The 22,466-nt window shown below is 49.3% G+C and overlaps 1 protein-coding gene across 2 annotated transcripts in view; it reads left to right on the plus strand.

The window, feature by feature from the left end:
* Positions 1-22,466, plus strand: part of DNAI1 (dynein axonemal intermediate chain 1) — an 82,792-nt gene that overhangs the window by 40,833 nt on the left and 19,493 nt on the right. For both annotated transcript variants that reach the window (XM_069964874.1, XM_069964875.1), the window contains exon 20: positions 14,989-15,174. In XM_069964874.1, the coding sequence (XP_069820975.1) occupies positions 14,989-15,174 (186 nt within the window). The remainder of the gene's footprint in view (positions 1-14,988; positions 15,175-22,466) is intronic.

A 22,466-nucleotide genomic window follows, 5' to 3' on the forward strand; every position in this document is an offset into this window, starting at 1 on the left:
TTTCCTCTCTCCCTCCTTTCTCTCTCTTCCCTCCTCTCTCCTTTCTTCCCTCTCTCTCCCTCCTCTCTTCCCTCCTCTCTCTCTCCCTCCTTTCTTTCCTCTCTCCCTCCTTTCTCTCTCTTCCCTCCTCTCTATCTCCCTCCTTTCTTCCCTCTCTCTCTTCCCTCCTCTCTCTCTTCCATCCTTTCTTTCCTCTCTCCCTCCTTTCTCTCTCTTCCCTCCTCTCTATCTCCCTCCTTTCTTCCCTCTCTTTCCCTCCTTTCTTCCCTCCTCTCTATCTCCCTCCTTTCTTCACTCTCTCTCTCTCCCTCCTCTCTATCTCTTCCCTCCTCTCTATCTCCCTCCTTTCTTCCCTCTCTCTCCCTCCTCTCTCTCCCTCCTCTCTATCTCTTCCCTCCTCTCTATCTCCCTCCTTTCTTCCCTCTCTCTCCCTCCTCTCTCTCCCTCCTCTCTATCTCTTCCCTCCTCTCTATCTCCCTCCTTTCTTCCCTCTCTCTCCCTCCTCTCTCTCTTCCATCCTTTCTTTCCTCTCTCCCTCCTTTCTCTCTCTTCCCTCCTCTCTATCTCCCTCCTTTCTTCCCTCTCTCTCTTCCCTCCTCTCTCCCTCCTTTCTTCCCTCTCTCTTCCTTTCCTCTCCCCTCCTCTCCCTTTCTCTCCCCTTGTTTTCTTAATGGCTCCTCGTCCTTATATTTCACACTTATTATAGGCAGTTATCTGGGGAAGCCTCCTGAGTGATTCTTAGTAATTTCGCTGACTTCACAGTCCTCCTCCTCCTCCGTTTTATTTCCCCTGTCTGAGGGTCATCCCCGGGGGATCCTTCTCCCCCATCACCACTTACTGACAATAAACGTCCATCATAAGAAATAACTCACACGCTGGGTCCCGGCAGAGAGTTAGCTGGAGGTTCTGCAGCTGCCGCTGCTTATTCTGCTGAGTCCATGGAAATCCTGATGACTACGATGTTTTACACTAGTTATGGAGGGGAAAGGCGAACAACATGTACAAGGAGAGGGATGGGCTACACAGAACGTATCCATCTGAAAGCTACTTGACCCTGAGACGTTACCTTGGGGTCTCCACTACAGGTTTTGCGCTGGGGTCTCCTTTCTCATGGTATCCTCCCATGTGGCAACCATTACAGAATCAGAGGCATCTTCTCCAAGCCTTCAAGGTGTCCTGATTGGCAGAGCGGCTCGGTCACTCAGTGAATGAACCCTCTGCTTCCATATCAGTCCCATGTAACCAGGCTGATCTCTAGGAAAGATGAGCATTTAACCGCTCCTTGCCTGGATAGCACAGAAGGGGTTAACAGCCTGGTGACCTTATGGGTTAAATGCACCATATCGCAGGCACTTAAAGCGGCTGCTTCTTCTTCCTTTCTTAATAAAATGTTTTATCCACTTGACGGATTTTGCTCTGGAGCGAGAGCAGCGTCTGGCGTAAAACGTCTCAGAAGTCTGACGGAGCCTGCGGTCCTGGGAAATACGAGCCATGATTTGTCATGTTGTGGAGTCAGCCATGTGCTTGGCCTCCGATCCCTTTTCGTCCTCCAGGGTCTTCATCACTCACAAGGATGCCATTGTTCGGCCTCCAGCAGATCCTGGCAGCGCAGAGTTATAAATGGACGAAAATTCTCGGAGGAGCCGAAGCAGGTTCATTGCCTGAGAATGTTCCACTTGTTCTGATCTCCAGCCTGGACAGCTGCGAGCAGACGGCGCAGGAGAGGACTCGCAGCTGATGGAGGGGGATGTAGTGTCACCCGTGAACTCCAACATTCCTCTTGGCCTCCAGTCACATGTTATACCTCCATTAACTTGTGCAGAAGACAATAGGAGAAGGGATAGAGACAATGCCAGGTATTGAAACATATCACTGGGGCCGAGCCTGAAATGTGTGATCAATACGGGGCCCGGGTTCATATAACTGGTACGGGACCCAAAGGAAACCAATATAAACCCAAGAGCCTGTAACCAGTATGGAAACAAGAAGCTTATAGCCAGTATGGAGCCAAGGAACTTATAGCCAGTATGGAGCCAAGGAGCTTATAGCCGGTATGGCACCAAGAAACTTATAGCCGGTATGGCGCTAGGGAACTTATAGTTGGTATGGAGCCAAGGAGCTTATAGTTGGTATGGAGCCAAGGAGCTTATAGTCGATATGACGCCAAGGAACTTATAGCCAGTATGGAGCCAAGGAGCTTATAGTCGATATGGCGCCAAGGAGCTTATAGCCGCTATGTAGCCAAGGAGCTTATAGTCGATATGGCGCCAAGGAACTTATAGTCGATATGGCGCCAAGGAACTTATAGTCGATATGGCGCCAAGGAACTTATAGCTGGTATGGAGCCAAGGAGCTTATAGTCGATATGGCGCCAAGGAACTTATAGCCAGTATGGAGCCAAGGAGCTTATAGCTGGTGGGTGCTAAGGAGCTTGACCTGGATCAGTGCAGGACCTTGGAACTTATGACCAGTGCTGGACCTGGGTGCTACAACTGGTGATGGACCAGGGAACCTATGACTAATTCTAGAACCAAGAACCTATGACTGGTTATAGACCTGAGAACCTATGATTGGTGCTGGACCTGGAAACATAAGACGGTGTTTGATCTGGGAATCTATAGCAGATTGAGCACTGGAATGAGGTGAACAGATGGATAAATAACATGTAATGAGGCGGATATTGAGGTGTAACCTATCTTTAGTACATGCAGCGATGCCTGCAGCTCGTACCCCATCATCTCTACTTATCCAATATCATTCCTACATGCTGACGAGACGTCCTCGTATATTTAGAATTTTCATCACCTTGTTGGCTAATTCATTTTACTTCGGGGAAAATATTGCTAACTGTACGTCTGGCTCCCGCAGGTCAAGTACAATCACATTACCATACTTTAATATTTATTTCCTCCATTTCATACATGCTGAGGACTAATGAGCCGAGGAAGAAGAGCGGGTCACACGATAGAGCGGTTATTACACATCCAGATGAGCGTTCCGTCCTCTCGAATAATCAGCCGAGGCTTCAGACTCACCTACTGATCACACAGCCTCAGTTCTCATCACTCCGGATATATGATGCCTCATTAGGAATTCTCATTGTCAGCAACACTTAGGCTGGGTTGTGGTGGGCAAAGAAAGCTCATTTGTTTTGTGATACAGAAACTTACAGTGATCCCAGAACTGATTGATTCCTGCGGAAAAACAGATGCAGGCTTATGGTTTGTGACCAGTGCTCTGTGATCTGTAAGGAAGTCACGTCAAGTAGGCCAAGAAGTAGTTATAGTTAGGATGAAAGTCCTGAAATAGAGATCTAGGTCATGATCAGTGATCACTATGAACATCAAGAAATGTAGAACAAGATCCTGACTAGTGATTACCATGAGCTTGATAAAATTTAGAGGCCCTTAGTGACACCAGTGGTCGCCATGAACGTTATGAAATGTAGAGCAGGATTATAAGCAGTGGTCGTCAGGAATGTCATGAAATGTAGAACAAGATTCAAGATTATTACCAGTGGCCACCAGGAAGGTCATGAAATTAAAAGGAACGATTATAACTTGAGAACATAATAAAATGTAGAGCAAGATCATAACCAGTGGTTCCATGCACATCTTGAAACGTAGGGTGAGATCATAACCAGTGGCCGCCATGAACTGCATGAAATGTAGAGACAGATCTTGACCAGTGGTCACCAAGAACTTCATAAAATGTAAAGCAAGATCATAACCATAATGAAAAGAATAATAATAATAATGAAATGGAGTGGCAAGATCTAGTGGTTACCATAGACATCATGAAATTCAGAGTAAAATCATAATCAGTGGTCACCAAGAATTTCATGAAAGGTAGAAGAAGATCATGATTTTTGGTCACCAAGAACTACATGAAATAAGGATTAAGAACGTGACCAGTGGTTGCCATAAACATCATGAAATGTAGAGCATGATTATAACCATTGGTCATCAGTAGTGTCATGAAATGTAGAACAACATCCTGACTCATGGTTACCGTGAATATTTTGGAATGCAACGCAAGATCATAATCATGAATGCCATTAAATACAAAGCAAAATTATTACCAATGGTCACCAAGAATGTCAAGGAATATAAGGAAAGATCATAACTAACTAGTGGTCACCATGAACATCTTGGAACATAGTGAGATCATAACCAGTAATCACCACGAGCATAAAATGTAGAGGCAGATTGTGACCAGTGGTTGCTGTGAACATCTTGGGACGTAGAGTGAGATCATAACCACTGGTCACAAGTAGCAGAATGTGACCAGAGGTTGCCATGAATGTCATGAAAGGTGGAGCAAGATCATAACCAGTGGTTATCAGGAATTTTGTGAAACGTAGAACAAGATTATTACCAATGGTCTTCAAGAAATATGTCATGGAATATAAGGAAATGTAACTTTATGAAATGTAGAGTAAGACCATAACCAGTGGTTCCATGAACATATTGGAATCTAGAGTGAGATTATAAGCAGTGGTTGCCATAAACATCATGAAATATAAAGAAAAATTATGATTGCCATAAACATCATGGAACACAAAAATAATAACCAATGGTCGTTGTGAGCGCTAGGAAATAAAGAGCAAGATTAGGACCAAGAATGTCATGGAATATAGAGAAGATGAAAGCCAGTGGTCACCATGAACTTAAGCAGATATAGAGCAAGATCATAACCAGTGGTCACCATAAACATCATGGAGGTCATGATTCATGGCTAAATGGATTGTAAAGATGGGTCGCAATCTACGGTCTCTTTGAAAGTCATGGAAATTACAGAAGGGTATGATCGATAAAAAAACGTTTTAGAACATAGAGTAAGTTGAAGATCCATGGAATGTAGCGTTTGGTAACCATCCATGGATACTCATGGGCTTTCTCATTTCAGTGGTGGCAATTTTAGTCACAGCTGAGCATTAACCTCATGGAATGCACAGCTTGGTACTGGTCTATGGCCGTTATTTAGGTCTTACAACGTCAAGTGAGGATTCGATCAATGGTCAATCCGAGCATCCCAGAATAGAGTATACCGTCAATGTTGGCGTGACTTTCCCATGATGTAGCGCTGGGTAATGACTATTGATCACTTGTGTTCTCCCATCATCTCCTCATCATTATGGAGGATCTAAGACTTGATCTCTCCATTGTTTATGCAGCTCCAGCAGAGCCTTTCTCCCGGAGGTCATCTGGCTACACACAAAATGCCACAATCTTTGTCAGACATGGTTCTTATTACAGAGGGCCATGGGCCACCATCACTCCTATGTTTTCCATGAGATTGACCTTTATTTCATGAGGAAACATGAGGGAGCAGAAGACGAGCCGGGAATAAATAAACATCTCCTTGCAGCCTCAAGTAGTGATCCCTGTCGCCTCCTCGGTCAGACCCTTCATGTTGTGAATGAGCTGCCAGCCGCTCCTCCGACTTTAGGCACTTTAATCATTTTGAGAATAAGTGTGGCAATTATTATGGACGCGTTCCGGAGAGACACGACTCATGCTTAACCTCAGCTGATAAAATAATCACAAACAAGAATTCAACTTACGGTACCATGGCGTCCGCCGAGAACACAACAAGGGCGGTAATGTCACAGGGAGGGCTATTATAATGATGTATAAACATAATGCGGCCCTTCATTGAGGGACCTCAGCGTAGACTGGAGGCTCCTGATGACACCACACAGCATGGAAGACGAGACAAGTAATAGAATGAAGCTGTGGCCTCCACCAGTACAAGTGTCACCGCAGCCCCCACTGAGTAATAGAATGAAGCTGTGGCCTCCACCAGTACATCAGTGTCACCGCAGCCCCCACTGAGTAATAGAATGAAGCTGTGGCCTCCACCAGTACATCAGTGTCACCGCAGCCCCCACTGAGTAATAGAATGAAGCTGTGGCCCCCACCAGTACATCAGTGTCACCGCAGCCCCCACTGAGTAATAGAATGAAGCTGTGGCCTCCACCAGTACATCAGTGTCACCGCAGTCCCCACTGAGTAATAGAATGAAGCTGTGGCCCCCACCAGTACATCAGTGTCACCGTGGCCCCCACTGAGTAATAGAATGAAGCTGTGGCCTCCACCAGTACATCAGTGTCACCGCAGTCCCCACTGAGTAATAGAATGAAGCTGTGGCCTCCACCAGTACATCAGTGTCACCGTGGCCTCCACCAGTACATCAGTGTCACCATGGCCCCCACTGAGTAATAGAATGAAGCTGTGGCCCCCACCAGTAAAAGTGTCACCGCAGCCCCCACTGAGTAATAGAATAAAGCTGTGGCCTCCACCAGTACATCAGTGTCACCGCAGCCCCCACTGAGTAGTAGAATGAAGCTGTGGCCCCCACCAGTACATCAGTGTCACCGTGGCCCCTACTGAGTAATAGAATGAAGCTGTGGCCTCCACCAGTACAACAGTGTCACTGCAGCCTCCACTGAGTAATAGAATGAAGCTGTGGCCCCCACCAGTACATCAGTGTCACCGCAGCTCCCACAATGAGTAATAGAATGAAGCTGTGGCCCCCACCAGTACAACAGTGTCACCATGGCCCCCACTGAGTAATAGAATGAAGCTGTGGCCCCCACCAGTAGATCAGTGTCACTGCAGCCCCCACTGAGTAATAGAATGAAGCTGTGACCCCCACCAGTACATCAGTGTTACCATGGCCCCCACTGAGTAATAGAATGAAGCTGTGGCCCCCACCAGTACAACAGTGTCACCATGGCCCCCACTGAGTAATAGAATGAAGCTGTGGCCCCCACCAGTACATCAGTGTCACTGCAGCCCCCACTGAGTAATAGAATGAAGCTGTGGCCCCCACCAGTACATCAGTGTCACCACAGCTCCCACAATGAGTAATAGAATGAAGCTGTGGCCTCCACCAGTACATCAGTGTCACCGCAGCCCCCACTGAGTAATAGAATGAAGCTGTGGCCTCCACCAGTACATCAGTGTCACCGCAGCCCCCACTGAGTAATAGAATGAAGCTGTGGCCTCCACCAGTACATCAGTGTCACCGCAGCCCCCACTGAGTAATAGAATAAAGCTGTGGCCCCCACCAGTACATCAGTGTCACCGTGGCCCCCACTGAGTAATAGAATGAAGCTGTGGCCCCCACCAGTACAACAGTGTCACTGCAGCCCCCACTGAGTAATAGAATGAAGCTGTGGCCCCCACCAGTACATCAGTGTCACTGCAGCCCCCACTGAGTAATAGAATGAAGCTGTGGCCCCCACCAGTACATCAGTGTCACTGCAGCCCCCACTGAGTAATAGAATGAAGCTGTGACCCCCACCAGTACATCAGTGTCACCATGGCCCCCACTGAGTAATAGAATGAAGCTGTGGCCCCCACCAGTACATCAGTATCACCACAGCTCCCACAATGAGTAATAGAATGAAGCTGTGGCCTCCACCAGTACATCAGCGTCACCGCAGCCCCCACTGAGTAATATAATGAAGCTGTGGCCCCCACCAGTACAACAGTGTCACTGCAGCCCCCACTGAGTAATAGAATGAAGCTGTGGCCCCCACCAGTACATCAGTGTCACTGCAGCCCCCACTGAGTAATAGAATGAAGCTGTGGCCCCCACCAGTACATCAGTGTCACTGCAGCCCCCACTGAGTAATAGAATGAAGCTGTGGCCCCCACCAGTACATCAGTGTCACCGTGGCCCCCACTGAGTAGTAGAATGAAGCTGTGGCCTCCACCAGTACTCAGTGGGGGCCACGGTGACGCTGATGTACTGTTGGGGGCCACAGCTTCATTCTACTACTCAGTGGGGGCCATGGTGACACTGATGTAATAGAATGAAGCTGTGGCCCTCTACAGTACATCAGTGTTACCGTGGCCCCCACTGAGTAATAGAATGAAGCTGTGGCCCCCACCAGTGTATGATATGAGGGGTCATGCTATGATGTGATGGAATCATTGATCCAGGGCTGTATTCTCCCCTCAGCTGTCCCTGTATACGGTCAGGTATACACAAGCATTATATACAGCAGTGACCTGGAGGATTATGATGTCTCTTTATGGCAGCAATATTATAACTTCATCCCAGGCTATAAGAAGATTATGTGTCAGTGATATCACGTATTCCAGCATCCCCCTCCCCTGTGGTGTCATCTGATGGGAGCGTTTGCCCAGCTGCTGTATGCAGTCACTATATGGCAGTATAATTATGTGGGAGCTGTATAGCACTGGTATACAGTCACTATATGGCAGTATTATGTGGGAGCTGTATAGCACTGGTATGCAGTCACTATATGGCAGAATAATTATGTGGGAGCTGTATAGCACTGGTATGCAGTCACTATATGGTAGTATTATTATGTAGGAGCGGTGGGTGAGAATGTAGAGCGGTGGGTGAGGATGCAGAGCGGTGGGTGAGGATGCAGAGCGGTGGGTGAGGATGCAGAGCGGTGGGTGAGGAATCAGAGCGGTGGGTGAGGATGCAGAGCGGTGGGTGAGGAATCAGAGCGGTGGGTGAGGATGCAGAGCGGTGGGTGAGGATGCAGAGCGGTGGGTGAGGATGCAGAGCGGTGGGTGAGGAATCAGAGCGGTGGGTGAGGATGCAGAGCGGTGGGTGAGGATGCAGAGCGGTGGGTGAGGATGCAGAGCGGTGGGTGAGGATGCAGAGCGGTGGCTGAGGATGCAGAGCGGTGGGTGAGGATGTCGAGCAGTGGGTTGCAGGCCTGGAGAGGGGGGTACTGCGGCATGCTGGCCGTGCTCTGCTCCCCTCCCCCTACCTCCAGGTTCACAGTCAGGACCATTTGCATGAGACTTTGTGCCGTCTGCCTGATAACGCTGCAGCTTCATTGTTTCCGGCAGATTTGCATAATGGAAATGTGTGGTGTGATGTGTGTGTATGGCAGTGAGGTGTGAGACGGAGTGAGGGGGGGGGGGGCGTGCGGGGGCATCATCGGCCTCCCATCATGTATGGAGCACATGGGGCCCCAGCTCTGGTTATACCATATAGACTTTATAGACCCCCAGCCAAACCCCACCCACGGGCCAAGTATCATATACAGAGGGGATTCATCATGTGATCAGTATTACCGGGCTTCATCATGTGATCATTATTACCAGGCTTCATCATGTGATCAGTATTACCAGGCTTCATCATGTGATCAGTATTACCAGGCTTCATCATGTGATCAGTACCATCATGTGATCAGTATTACCGGCTCCATCATGTGACCAGTATTATCGGGCTCCATCATGTGATCAGTATTACAGGGCGTGGTGACAGGCAGGCTGTTCTATATGGCGGTGTGCGGGGCACAGTGACGGGCGGGCTGTTCTATATGGCGGTGTACGGGGCACTGTGACGGGCGGGCTGTTCTATATGGCGGTGTACGGGGCGCAGTGACGGGCGGGCTGTTCTATATGGCGGTGTACGGGGCGCAGTGACGGGCGGGCTGTTTTATACGGCGGTGTACGGGGCGCAGTGACGGGCAGGCTGTTCTATATGGCGGTGTGCGGGGCGCAGTGACGGGCGGGCTATTCTATATATCGGTGTGTGGGGCGCAGTGACGGGCGGGCTGTTCTATATGGGGCTGTACAGGGGGCAGTAACGGGCGGGCTGTTCTATACGGCGGTGTACGGGGCGCAGTGACAGACGGGCTGTTCTATATGGCGGTGTACAGGGCGCAGTGACAGGCAGGCTGTTCTATATGGCGGTGTGCGGGGCGCAGTGACGGGTGGGCTGTTCTATATGGCGGTGTACGGGGGGCAGTGACGGGCGGGCTGTTCTATATATCGGTGTGTAGGGCGCAGTGACGGGCGGGCTGTTCTATATGGGGCTGTACGGGGCGCAGTGACAGGCAGGCTGTTCTATATGGCGGTGTACGGGGCGCAGTGACGGGCGGGCTGTTTTATACGGCGGTATACGGGGCGCAGTGACAGGCAGGCTGTTCTATATGGGGCTGTACGGGGCGCAGTGACGGGCGGGCTGTTCCATATGGCGGTGTACGGGGCGCAGTGACGGGTGGGCTGTTCTATATGGCGGTGTGTGGGGCGCAGTGACGGGTGGGCTGTTCCATATGGCGGTGTACGGGGCGCAGTGACGGGCGGGCTGTTCTATATGGCGGTGTACGGGGCGCAGTGACGGGCGGGCTGTTCTATATGGGGCTGTACGGGGGGCAGTGACAGACGGGCTGTTCTATACGGCGGTGTACGGGGCGCAGTGACAGACGGGCTGTTCTATATGGCGGTGTACAGGGCGCAGTGACAGGCAGGCTGTTCTATATGGCGGTGTGTGGGGCGCAGTGACGGGCGGCTGTTCTATATGGCGGTGTACGGGGCGCAGTGACGGGCGGGCTGTTTTATACGGCGATGTACGGGGCGCAGTGACAGGCGGGCTGTTCTATATGGCGGTGTACGGGGCGCAGTGACGGGCGGGCTGTTTTATACGGCGGTGTACGGGGCGCAGTGACGGGCGGGCTGTTCTATATGGCGGTGTGCGGGGCGCAGTGACGGGCAGGCTGTTCTATATATCGGTGTGTGTGGGGCGCAGTGACGGGCGGGCTGTTCTATATGGCGGTGTACGGGGCGCAGTGACGGGCAGGCTGTTCTATATGGCGGTGTACGGGGCGCAGTGACAGGCAGGCTGTTCTATATGGCGGTGTACGGGGCGCAGTGACGGGCAGGCTGTTCTATATGGCGGTGTGTGGGGCGCAGTGACGGGCGGGCTGTTCTATATGGCGGTGTACGGGGGGCAGTGACGGGCGGGCTGTTCTATATGGGGCTGTACGGGGGGCAGTGACGGGCGGGCTGTTCTATACAGCGGTGTACGGGGCGCAGTGACGGGCGGGCTGTTCTATATGGCGGTGTACGGGGCGCAGTGACGGGTGGGCTGTTCTATATGGCGGTGTACAGGGCGCAGTGACGGGCGGGCTGTTCTATATGGTGGTGTACGGGGCGCAGTGACGGGCGGCTGTTCTATATGGCGGTGTACAGGGCGCAGTGACAGGCAGGCTGTTCTATATGGCGGTGTGCGGGGCACAGTGACGGGCGGGCTGTTCTATATATCGGTGTGTAGGGCGCAGTGACGGGCAGGCTGTTCTATATGGCGGTGTACGGGGGGCAGTGACGGGCGGGCTGTTCTATATGGCGATGTACGGGGCGCAGTGACAGGCGGGCTGTTCTATATGGCGGTGTACGGGGCGCAGTGACAGGCAGGCTGTTCTATATGGCGGTGTGCGGGGCACAGTGACGGGCGGGCTGTTCTATATGGCGGTGTGTGGGGCGCAGTGACAGACGGGCTGTTCTATATGGCGGTGTACGGGGCGCAGTGACGGGCAGGCTGTTCTATATGGCGGTGTGCGGGGCGCAGTGACGGGCGGGCTGTTCTATATGGCGGTGTACGGGGCGCAGTGACGGGCAGGCTGTTCTATATGGCGGTGTGCGGGGCGCAGTGACGGGCGGGCTGTTCTATATGGCGGTGTACGGGGCGCAGTGACGGGCAGGCTGTTCTATATGGCGGTGTACGGGGCGCAGTGACAGACGGGCTGTTCTATATGGCGGTGTACGGGGCGCAGTGACGGGCAGGCTGTTCTATATGGCGGTGTACGGGGCGCAGTGACGGGCGGGCTGTTCCATATGGCGGTGTACGGGGCGCAGTGACGGGCGGGCTATTCTATATATCGGTGTGTAGGGCGCAGTGACGGGCAGGCTGTTCTATATATCGGTGTGTGGGGCGCAGTGACGGGCAGGCTGTTCTATATGGCGGTGTACGGGGCGCAGTGACGGGCAGGCTGTTCTATATGGCGGTGTACGGGGCGCAGTGACGGGCGGGCTGTTGGTGGCATCTCTTCCCGCTGACATATTTGCCGTGTTCCCGGGATTCATTATTCAGCGGTCGCGGTCGCTGGAGCGTGCAGATGGAATCGCAGTCTTGCATGAAATATTTAATGTGTTTCTTCCTATTAATGTCGTCCACTGCTGAGCGGCCCCGGTATCTGCTCATTGTCAGGGGCCGCACTCTGTGAGGGGATTGGGGCCCCCAGTATCTGCTCATTGTTAGCGTGGGGCAGCACTGTATGCGGGGATGGGGGCAGGGGCGCGGCCCCCGGTATCTGCTCATTGTCAGGGGCCGCACTCTGTGAGGGGATTGGGGCCCCCAGTATCTGCTCATTGTTAGTGTGGGGCCGCACTGTATGCGGGGATGGGGTCAGGGGTGCGGCCCCCGGTATCTGCTCATTGTTAGGGGGCCGCACTCTATGAGTGGATGGGGTCAGGGGTGCGGCCCCCGGTATCTGCTCATTGTTAGGGGCCGCACTGTATGCGGGGATGGGGGCAGGGGTGCGGCCCCCGGTATCTGCTCATTGTTAGGGGCCGCACTCTATGAGTGGATGGGGTCAGGGGTGCGGCCCCCGGTATCTGCTCATCGTTAGGGGGCCGCACTCTATGAGTGGATGGGGTCAGGGGTGCGGCCCCCGGTATCTGCTCATTGTTAGGGGGCCGCACTGTATGAGTGGATGGGGTCAGGGGTGTGGCCCCCGGTATCTGCTCATTGTTAGGGGCCGCACTGTATGCAGGGATGGGGGCAGGGGTGCGGCCCCCGGTATCTGCTCATTGTTAGGGGCCGCACTCTATGAGGGGCAGGGGCTGTGCTGGGATAGTCTATGTGACAATATGGCGGCCATGGTACCTCACACACTATATGTGATGTTATTGGGGCCTGCAGGATACATCACTACATGACCAGAGGCATGATGCTGCAGCAACCATATTGGTTGTACACAGCCCCCCCTCCCCGTTACACCTGAGGGTCTCCTCCAGCCCCGGCTCAGGAAGGGTTAATGGTCGCAGTCTGTGCGGAGTCGGTCACATGTTCACATTTACACGATTCACAGGACGCGCCAGATCCCCCCAGGCCGTGTATAATTCATGCAGTCAGCCATATGTCTGCCATGTGCTAAAAATATGTCTGTGCGAGCGGAGGGAACTGTCTGCGGACGAGAGCCCGACTTATACCATCTATACCCCATGTGATCAGTGCCCGACTTATACCATCTATACCCCATGTGATCAGTGCCCGACTTATACCATCTATACCCCATGTGATCAGTGCCCGATTTATACCATCTATACCCCATGTGATCAGTGCCCGACTTATACCATCTATACCCCATGTGATCAGTGCCCGACTTATACCATCTATACCCCATGTGATCAGTGCCCGACTTATACCATCTATACCCCATGTGATCAGTGCCCGACTTATACCATCTATACCCCATGTGATCAGTGCCCGACTTATACCATCTATAACCCATGTGATCAGTGCCCGACTTATACCATCTATAACCCATGTGATCAGTGCCCGACTTATACCATCTATAACCCATGTGATCAGTGCCCGACTTATACCATCTATACCCCATGTGATCAGTGCCCGACTTATACCATCTATAACCCATGTGATCAGTGCCCGACTTATACCATCTATACCCCATGTGATCAGTGCCCGACTTATACCATCTATACCCCGGGGGACTCACAATGTAAATACATAAATAGAGGATCTGGTGGCGTCCAGGCAGAAAATCCCGGATTATCGTTCGCTGCCCTGATAATCCATTGCGGCCTCACCATGTGGTAATAATGGAGATTATCTCCCCGCACCCACACTCCATTAACTCCCTCCTGCCCATCAGGATGGAGAGCGCTGTATACAGCCATGACTGCAGAGGTGCCCAGTGTTCACCAGGTGCCCCCACAAGGGGTACAGGCTGTGCCTTACTGCTGACCACTGCAGACCTGAATGTAGAGCCGGCGGATATCAGGGTACAGAGCCAGCTTCATCAGGGGAAAAACAGGAGTACCAACAGAAACCAGAGAGTCAGCCCGTGGCAGGGATGTCAGTGCCAACCAGGAGCCAGTGCCAGGCAGTAGTCAGTGCCAACCAGGATCCAGTGCCAGGCAGGAGCCAGTGCCAACCAGGAGTCAGTGCCAACCAGGAGTCAGTGCCAGGCAGTAGTCAGTGCCAACCAAGAGTCAGTGCCAACCAGGAGCCAGTGCCAACCAAGAGTCAGTGCCAACCAAGAGTCAGTGCCAGGCAGTCAGCGAGGGAGAAGATAGGAAATGGGATTGTCTATACCAGCAGCAGCAGAAGAGCCAGAGAGTCAGTAATAGATAGGAAGCAGCAATGCTGGTGCCAGGTAGGGGGCAGGGTGGGCAGAGGTCAGGGTGGGGCAGGGTGGGCAGGAGGCAGGGTGGAGCAGGGGTCAGGGTAAGCAGGGGTCAGGGTGGGCAGGAGGCAGGGTGGGGCAGGGGTCAGGGTAAGCAGGGGTCAGGGTGGGCAGGAGGCAGGGTGGGGCAGGGGTCAGGGTAAGCAGGGGTCAGGGTGGGCAGGAGGCAGGGTGGAGCAGGGGTCAGGGTAAACAGGGGTCAGGGTGGGCAGGAGGCAGGGTGGAGCAGGGGTCAGGGTAAGCAGGGGTCAGGGTGGGCAGGAGGCAGGGTGGAGCAGGGGTCAGGGTAAGCAGGGGTCAGGGTGGGCAGGAGGCAGGGTGGAGCAGCAGGAGGCAGTGCCAGGCGGTCTGCAATTTGCTCTTGTCCGTTGCTGCCCGGGTTTTCTCCCTTATGACCCCAGCGCCCACCAAAAATATTTAGAACCTGAACTAATGGGACAGATTACATGACCAAAAGGAGCAATGCTTTATAACGTGATCGCTGATCCTCTTTAACGTGATCACTGATCCTTAATAACGTGATCTGATCCTTTATAACGTGATCACTGATCCTCTATAACGTGATCACTGATCATGTGGCTATAATTGGTCAATAACGCACAATGTACCTGATAAAGCTGCATGGAGTACGTCTAGAGGTGTGTGTGTGTGTGAGATCAGCTGCTCTGGATCAGCACAGAATCATTGTGTAGGGCTGGGGATCAGCAGTACGAGTTTTTACCCGGTCGTTGTGTACTGGCGGCCGTCTCTCACCTCTTCCATTGTCTCCTGCTCAGGTCCACGTCTTCGACTTGTCCGTCAATAAGTATGAGGCGCTGTGTCAGCAGGCCGTGGTGGCCAAGAAGAAAACCAAGCTCACTCACATTGAGTTTAACCCCGTCTACCCGGTGATCATTGTCGGCGATGACCGCGGACACGTCATTTGCCTGAAGTTGTCACCAAACCTGCGCAAAATGCCAAAGGTAAGTGGTGCCCCCCAGCCGCTATAGGGTAGTGCCCTCCTGTCGCTATAAGATGCTGCCTCCTAACACTATAAGGTGCTGCCCCCCCCCACCCTTGCTTTAAGGTGGTGCCCCCTCCCTCGTCGCTATTAGGTGCTCTCCCCCCTTGCCGCTATAAGGTGCTCTAAACCCCCCCCCCCCGCCGCTATAATGTGCTTTCCCCCCCTGCCGCTATAAGCTGCTCTCCCCCCCCCCCCCCCCCCGCCGCTATAAGGTGCTTTCCCCCCGGCCGCTATAAGGTGCTCTCCCCCCCCCCCCCCGCCGCTATAAGGTGCTTTCCCCCCTGCCGCTATAAGGTGCTCTCCCCCCCCCTGCCGCTATAAGGTGCTTCCCCCCCCTGCCGCTATAAGGTGCTTCCCCCCCTGCCGCTATAAGGTGCTCTACCCCCCCCCCCGCCGCTATAAGGTGCTCTCCCCCCCCCCTGCCGCTATAAGGTGCTCTCCCCCCCCCCCCGCCGCTATAAGGTGCTCTCCCCCCCCCCCCCCCCCCCCCCCCCGCCGCTATAAGGTGCTCTCCCCCCCCCCCCCCGCCGCTATAAGGTGCTCTCCCCCCCCCCCCCCCCAGCCGCTATAAGGTGCTTCCCCCCCCCCCCTGCCGCTATAAGGTGCTCACCCCCCCTGCCGCTATAAGGTGCTTCCCCCCCCCACCGCTACAAGGTGCTCCCCCCCCAGTGCTATACGGTTCTCCCCCCCCCCCCCTCTGCCGCTATAAGGGGGTGCGTAGGTGTGAGGGATGCTTGCACCTATGTAAGTCTCCTCCGGTTACAGCGACCTCGTACGGTGACTGACAGGAGCCATTACTCTGATACCACAGCGCCTGTCACTGGCAGACATCTTATTCTATAGTGTAGTGTCTGGCAGACGTCCAGCGGGTGCGGGCAAAGGTGACCTTCACCACCGGGGGGAGGGGGGGGGGGCTCCGCGTCTTCTCGCCTCTCGTTACCATCGAGCTCACGCACTCTCGTCTCATCTGTAGCCAGACTATTGATCAGATAATACGGAGGAGGCGGGGGATGGGGGAATCATCGGTTCTAGACTCAGATCAGATGGCCTCGCCCCTATAGCGCCATCTACTCCACTATAGTCTGCCGAAACCTGCGCCAGATCAGTGACTGTCATGGAAGTGTTAACGTCTGTTAAGAGATGAGCGAATATATAGTAAGGACGAGGAAGCGCTTCGTCCCTACCTGTATTCCGCTCATCGGGCTGCGGCACTTTGAAGTCTGCTCCGCTCCATGCCGCTCCTTCCCAGGTGCTGGGAGAAGATGAATCCTGTCCTGGAAATCCTCTCCCAGTTTCCCAGGATGGGATCCATCTTTCTGCTTCGCTTCGTCCTTACTATATATTCGCTCATCTCTTAACAGACGTTAACACTTCCATGACTTTCCGCACTCCTACAGTGCAGTACTGGGCCTCTGGAGTGGGAATTGGGGTTCGGGTGGAGCTCCTGGCCCATATACTTCACTCCAACCTAAGGCTATGTTCACACTATGTAAAAGTACGGCTGTTGTTGCCATCGGCAACAACGGCCGTACTTTATACGGAATGGAACAATGCCTTATTTTCAATGGGATCCCGGCCGGAGCGTGTACACATTGTACACACTCTGGCCGGGATCCCATGCGGGGCCGCAAAGAACTGACATGTCAGTTTTCTGCTGCCGCAATTCAGTGAATTGCAGCCGTAGGAAACCCTGTCAGTTCACACAGTGAAGCGAGCGGCTCCGGCCTCTCGCTTCACTGTGTGCTATGGGAGGTTCTGATGCGAGCGCGCGCTGATGCACCCGTATCAGAACCCTGCAGCTAAAAGATCATCCGGCCGATCATAGTCTAAGGGTGGTATTACACGGGCCGATGGGGGCCGATAATACCTGTAAACGAGCAGCGATCCGTCTCAGAGCCAGGAGATGGCGATCCCAGCGAGGGAGTAACCCCCAGATTGTCACAATCTATATCTCCTGTGTATATAATATATATACATACTACGAAGCTATGCTGCATTTGTATATAGCAGGATGTATATTACCTGTCCTGTATTACATTCTATTGCATATTGCACCATTTCCCCAGTCACTTAATCCTTTCTTCCTGTGGCGGTATTATTTCTCAGTATTATTAGGGTATTATTTATCAGTATTATTTCTCAGTATTATTAGGGTATTATTTCTCAGTATTATTAGGGTATTATTTATCAGTATTATTTCTCAGTATTATTAGGGTATTATTTATCAGTATTATTTCTCAGTATTATTAGGGTATTATTTCTCAGTATTATTAGGGTATTATTTCTCAGTATTATTAGGGTATTATTTCTCAGTATTATTAGGGTATTATTTATCAGTATTATTTCTCAGTATTATTAGGGTATTATTTATCAGTATTATTAGGGTATTATCTATCAGTATTATTAGGGTATTATCTATCAGTATTATTACGGTATTATTTATCAGTATTATTAGGGTATTATTTCTCAGTATTATTAGGGTATTATTTCTCAGTATTATTAGGGTATTATTTCTCAGTATTAGGGTATTATTTAGCAGTATTATTAGGGTATTATCTATCAGTATTATTAGGGTATTATTTATCAGTATTATTAGGGTATTATTTATCAGTATTAGGGTATTATTTCTCAGTATTATTAGGGTATTATTTAGCAGTATTATTAGGGTATTATCTATCAGTATGATTTGGGTATTATTTATCAGTATTATTAGGGTATTATTTCTCAGTATTATTAGGGTATTATTTCTCAGTATTATTAGGGTATTATTTCTCAGTATTATTAGGGTATTATTTCTCAGTATTATTAGGGTATTATTTCTCAGTATTATTAGGGTATTTATCAGTATTATTAGGGTATTATTTAGCAGTATTATTAGGGTATTATCTATCAGTATGATTTGGGTATTATCTATCAGTATGATTTGGGTATTATTTATCATTATTATTAGGGCATTATTTCTCAGTATTATTAGGGTATTATTTCTCAGTATTATTAGGGTATTATTTCTCAGTATTATTAGGGTATTATTTCTCAGTATTATTAGGGTATTTATCAGTATTATTAGGGTATTATTTCTCAGTATTATTAGGGTATTATCTATCAGTATTATTAGGGTATTATTTCTCAGTATTATTAGGGTATTATTTCTCAGTATTATTAGGGTATTATCTATCAGTATTATTAGGGTATTATTTCTCAGTATTATTAGGGTATTATCTATCAGTATTATTAGGGTATTATTTCTCAGTATTATTAGGGTATTATCTCAGTATTATTAGGGTATTTATCAGTATTATTAGGGTATTATTTCTCAGTATTATTAGGGTATTATCTATCAGTATTATTAGGGTATTATTTTTCATTATTATTAGGGTATTATCTATCAGTATTATTAGGGTATTATTTCTCTTTATTATTATGGTATTATTTATCAGTATTATTAGGGTATTATTTCTCAGTATTATTAGGGTATTATTTCTCAGTATTATTAGGGTATTATTTCTCAGTATTATTAGGGTATTATTTCTCAGTATTATTAGGGTATTATCTATCAGTATTATTAGGGTATTATTTCTCAGTATTATTAGGGTATTATCTATCAGTATTATTAGGGTATTATTTCTCAGTATTATTAGGGTATTATTTATCAGTATTATTAGGGTATTAAATATCAGTATTATTAGGGTATTATTTCTCAGCATTATTTATCATATTATTTTTCTGTATTATTTAGGTTTTTATCATCACTTTCTATGTGACTTCTGAGAAGCAGATGTAATGTGATTCTGGTGCGGCTGCGTTATCTCTGTACGGCAGACAGTGGCGATATGAATTTGGCGCAGTATGGGGGGGTCTCCTCTATCTGCCCATCGTCCCTGTGCATTAACCTCTTCCCTCCTGCAGAGAACTACATGGAGCTTCACCTCCAGTCCTGTAACCATCTAGTGGGATCTCTGCTTCCTGTTAGTAAATGGGAACATTCTAATTTACATCCAGAGGCTAAAACAAGCCCTGGCCTTATATATCTTACAGCTGAGGGTTTGTTACAGTTGCATCCAGTCCAGACAAACAGACAACAGAGGGGGAGAACTCCCTGATGTTCATATTGGTTGTCAACCAGCTTTCCCCGGAACAGATATGATAGTGATCTATGAGTGTCTGCCAAAAAGTGAGCTATTACTGTGTCATACCTGCCAGATAGTAAGCTAAGAGCGTGTGAAGCCTGCCAAATAGTCAGACTTTTCATATCCTCCTCCTTCCCTGTAATGTCATCCCCTAATAGCTGTGCTTCTCATCTGCTCTTCATCTGATGATGTCACCCTCTTATAGCTGTGCTTCTCATCTGATGATGTCACCCTCTTATAGCTGTGCTCCCCATCTGATGATGTCACCCTCTTATAGCTGTGCTCCTCATCTGATGATGTCACCCTCTTATAGCTGTGCTCCTCATCTGATGATGTCACCCTCTTATAGCTGTGCTCCTCATCTGATGATGTCACCCTCTTATAGCTGTGCTCCTCATCTGATGTCACTCTTACAGCTCTGCTCCTCATGTGATGATGTCACTCTTACAGCTCCTCTTCTTATCTAATGTCACCCTTTTATAGCTGTGCTTCCCATCTGATGATGTCGCCCTCTTATAGCTGTGCTCCCCATCTGATGATGTCCCCCTCTTATAGCTGTGCTCCCCATCTGATGATGTCACCCTCTTATAGCTGTGCTGCTCATCTGATGATGTCACCCTCATATAGCTGTGCTCCCCATCTGATGATGTCACCCTCTTATAGCTGTGCTGCTCATCTGATGATGTCACCCTCATATAGCTGGGCTCCCCATCTGATGATGTCACCCTCTTATAGCTGGGCTCCCCATCTGATGATGTCTCTGTTATAGCTGTACTCCCCATCTGATGATGTCACCCTCTTATAGCTGTGCTGCTCATCTGATGATGTCACCCTCATATAGCTGTGCTCCCCATCTAATGATGTCACTCTTACAGCTGCTTTACATTCAGCCTGTGTGGGATGATGTCACTGGCTGTGTTTGGTATTCTGGCGGGGTGCGGTGACGTTGTGCTGTGCGGGGTGAGGCGCTGGTCACCAGTGATTGATAGACGATAAGTGTAGTGCGCCGTGTTTCCTCACATTGGGATAATTGTCTGTAATAGGTTTATTAACTCTGGGGGATTGGGGGCCGCGTCCTGGCAGGTAGCGAGTGGATTAATTTCATGCTGCCTGTTGCCAGGGACTTCTCACTTTATTCCGTCTTCTTGATTACCGATTCCATTCCCTGCAGCAATTATACACGAAAGAACCGTGTCCTGTCACCGCGCTACCGAGATACCTGTCCGGAGGGAACATGGAAGATACTGCGTGGTACGCTGGGTGATATCATATCACTACAATGTATAGGAAAGCTGGGTGATATCATATCTGTATAGTGTATAGGAAAGCTGGGTGATATCATATTTGTATAGTGTATAGGAAAGCTGGGTGATATCATATCACTACAATGTATAGGAAAGCTGGGTGATATATCTGTATAGTGTATAGGAAAGCTGGGTGATATCATATCTGTATAGTGTATAGGAAAGCTGGGTGATATCCCATCACTATAGTGTATAGGAAATCTGGGTGATATCCCATCACTATAGTGTATAGGAAAGCTGGGTGATATCATATCTGTATAGTGTATAGGAAAGCTGGGTGATATCATATCTGTATAGTGTATAGGAAAGCTGGGTGATATCATATCACTACAATGTATAGGAAAGCTGGGTGATATATCTGTATAGTGTATAGGAAAGCTGGGTGATATCATATCTGTATAGTGTATAGGAAAGCTGGGTGATATCCCATCACTATAGTGTATAGGAAATCTGGGTGATATCCCATCACTATAGTGTATAGGAAAGCTGGGTGATATCATATCTGTATAGTGTATAGGAAAGCTGGGTGATATCATATCTGTATAGTGTATAGGAAAGCTGGGTGATATCCCATCACTATAGTGTGTAGGAAAGCTGGGTGATATCATATCTGTATAGTGTATAGGAAAGCTGGGTGATATCATATCTGTATAGTGTATAGGAAAGCTGGGTGATATCATATCTGTATAGTGTATAGGAAAGCTGGGTGATATCATATCTGTATAGTGTATAGGAAAGCTGGGTGATATCCCATCATTATAGTGTGTAGGAAAGCTGGGTGATATCCCATCACTATAGTGTATAGGGAAGCTGGGTGATATCCCATCACTATAGTGTGTAGGAAAGCTGGGTGATATCCCATCACTATAGTGTATAGGAAATCTGGGTGATATCCCATCACTATAGTGTATAGGAAAGCTGGGTGATATCATATCTGTATAGTGTATAGGAAAGCTGGGTGATATCATATCTGTATAGTGTATAGGAAAGCTGGGTGATATCCCATCACTATAGTGTGTAGGAAAGCTGGGTGATATCATATCTGTATAGTGTATAGGAAAGCTGGGTGATATCATATCTGTATAGTGTATAGGAAAGCTGGGTGATATCATATCTGTATAGTGTATAGGAAAGCTGGGTGATATCATATCTGTATAGTGTATAGGAAAGCTGGGTGATATCATATCTGTATAGTGTATAGGAAAGCTGGGTGATATCATATCTGTATAGTGTATAGGAAAGCTGGGTGATATCATATCTGTATAGTGTATAGGAAAGCTGGGTGATATCCCATCATTATAGTGTGTAGGAAAGCTGGGTGATATCCCATCACTATAGTGTATAGGGAAGCTGGGTGATATCCCATCACTATAGTGTGTAGGAAAGCTGGGTGATATCCCATCACTATAGTGTATAGGAAAGCTGGGTGATATCATATCTGTATAGTGTATAGGAAAGCTGGGTGATATCATATCTGTATAGTGTATAAGAAAGCTGGGTGATATCCCATCACTATAGTGTGTAGGAAAGCTGGGTGATATCATATCTGTATAGTGTATAGGAAAGCTGGGTGATATCATATCTGTATAGTGTATAGGAAAGCTGGGTGATATCATATCTGTATAGTGTATAGGAAAGCTGGGTGATATCATATCTGTATAGTGTATAGGAAAGCTGGGTGATATCATATCTGTATAGTGTATAGGAAAGCTGGGTGATATCCCATCACTATAGTGTGTAGGAAAGCTGGGTGATATCCCATCACTATAGTGTATAGGGAAGCTGGGTGATATCCCATCACTATAGTGTGTAGGAAAGCT

This window comes from Dendropsophus ebraccatus, chromosome 3 (assembly GCF_027789765.1).
Source record: "Dendropsophus ebraccatus isolate aDenEbr1 chromosome 3, aDenEbr1.pat, whole genome shotgun sequence".
Lineage (NCBI taxonomy): Eukaryota > Metazoa > Chordata > Amphibia > Anura > Hylidae > Dendropsophus > Dendropsophus ebraccatus.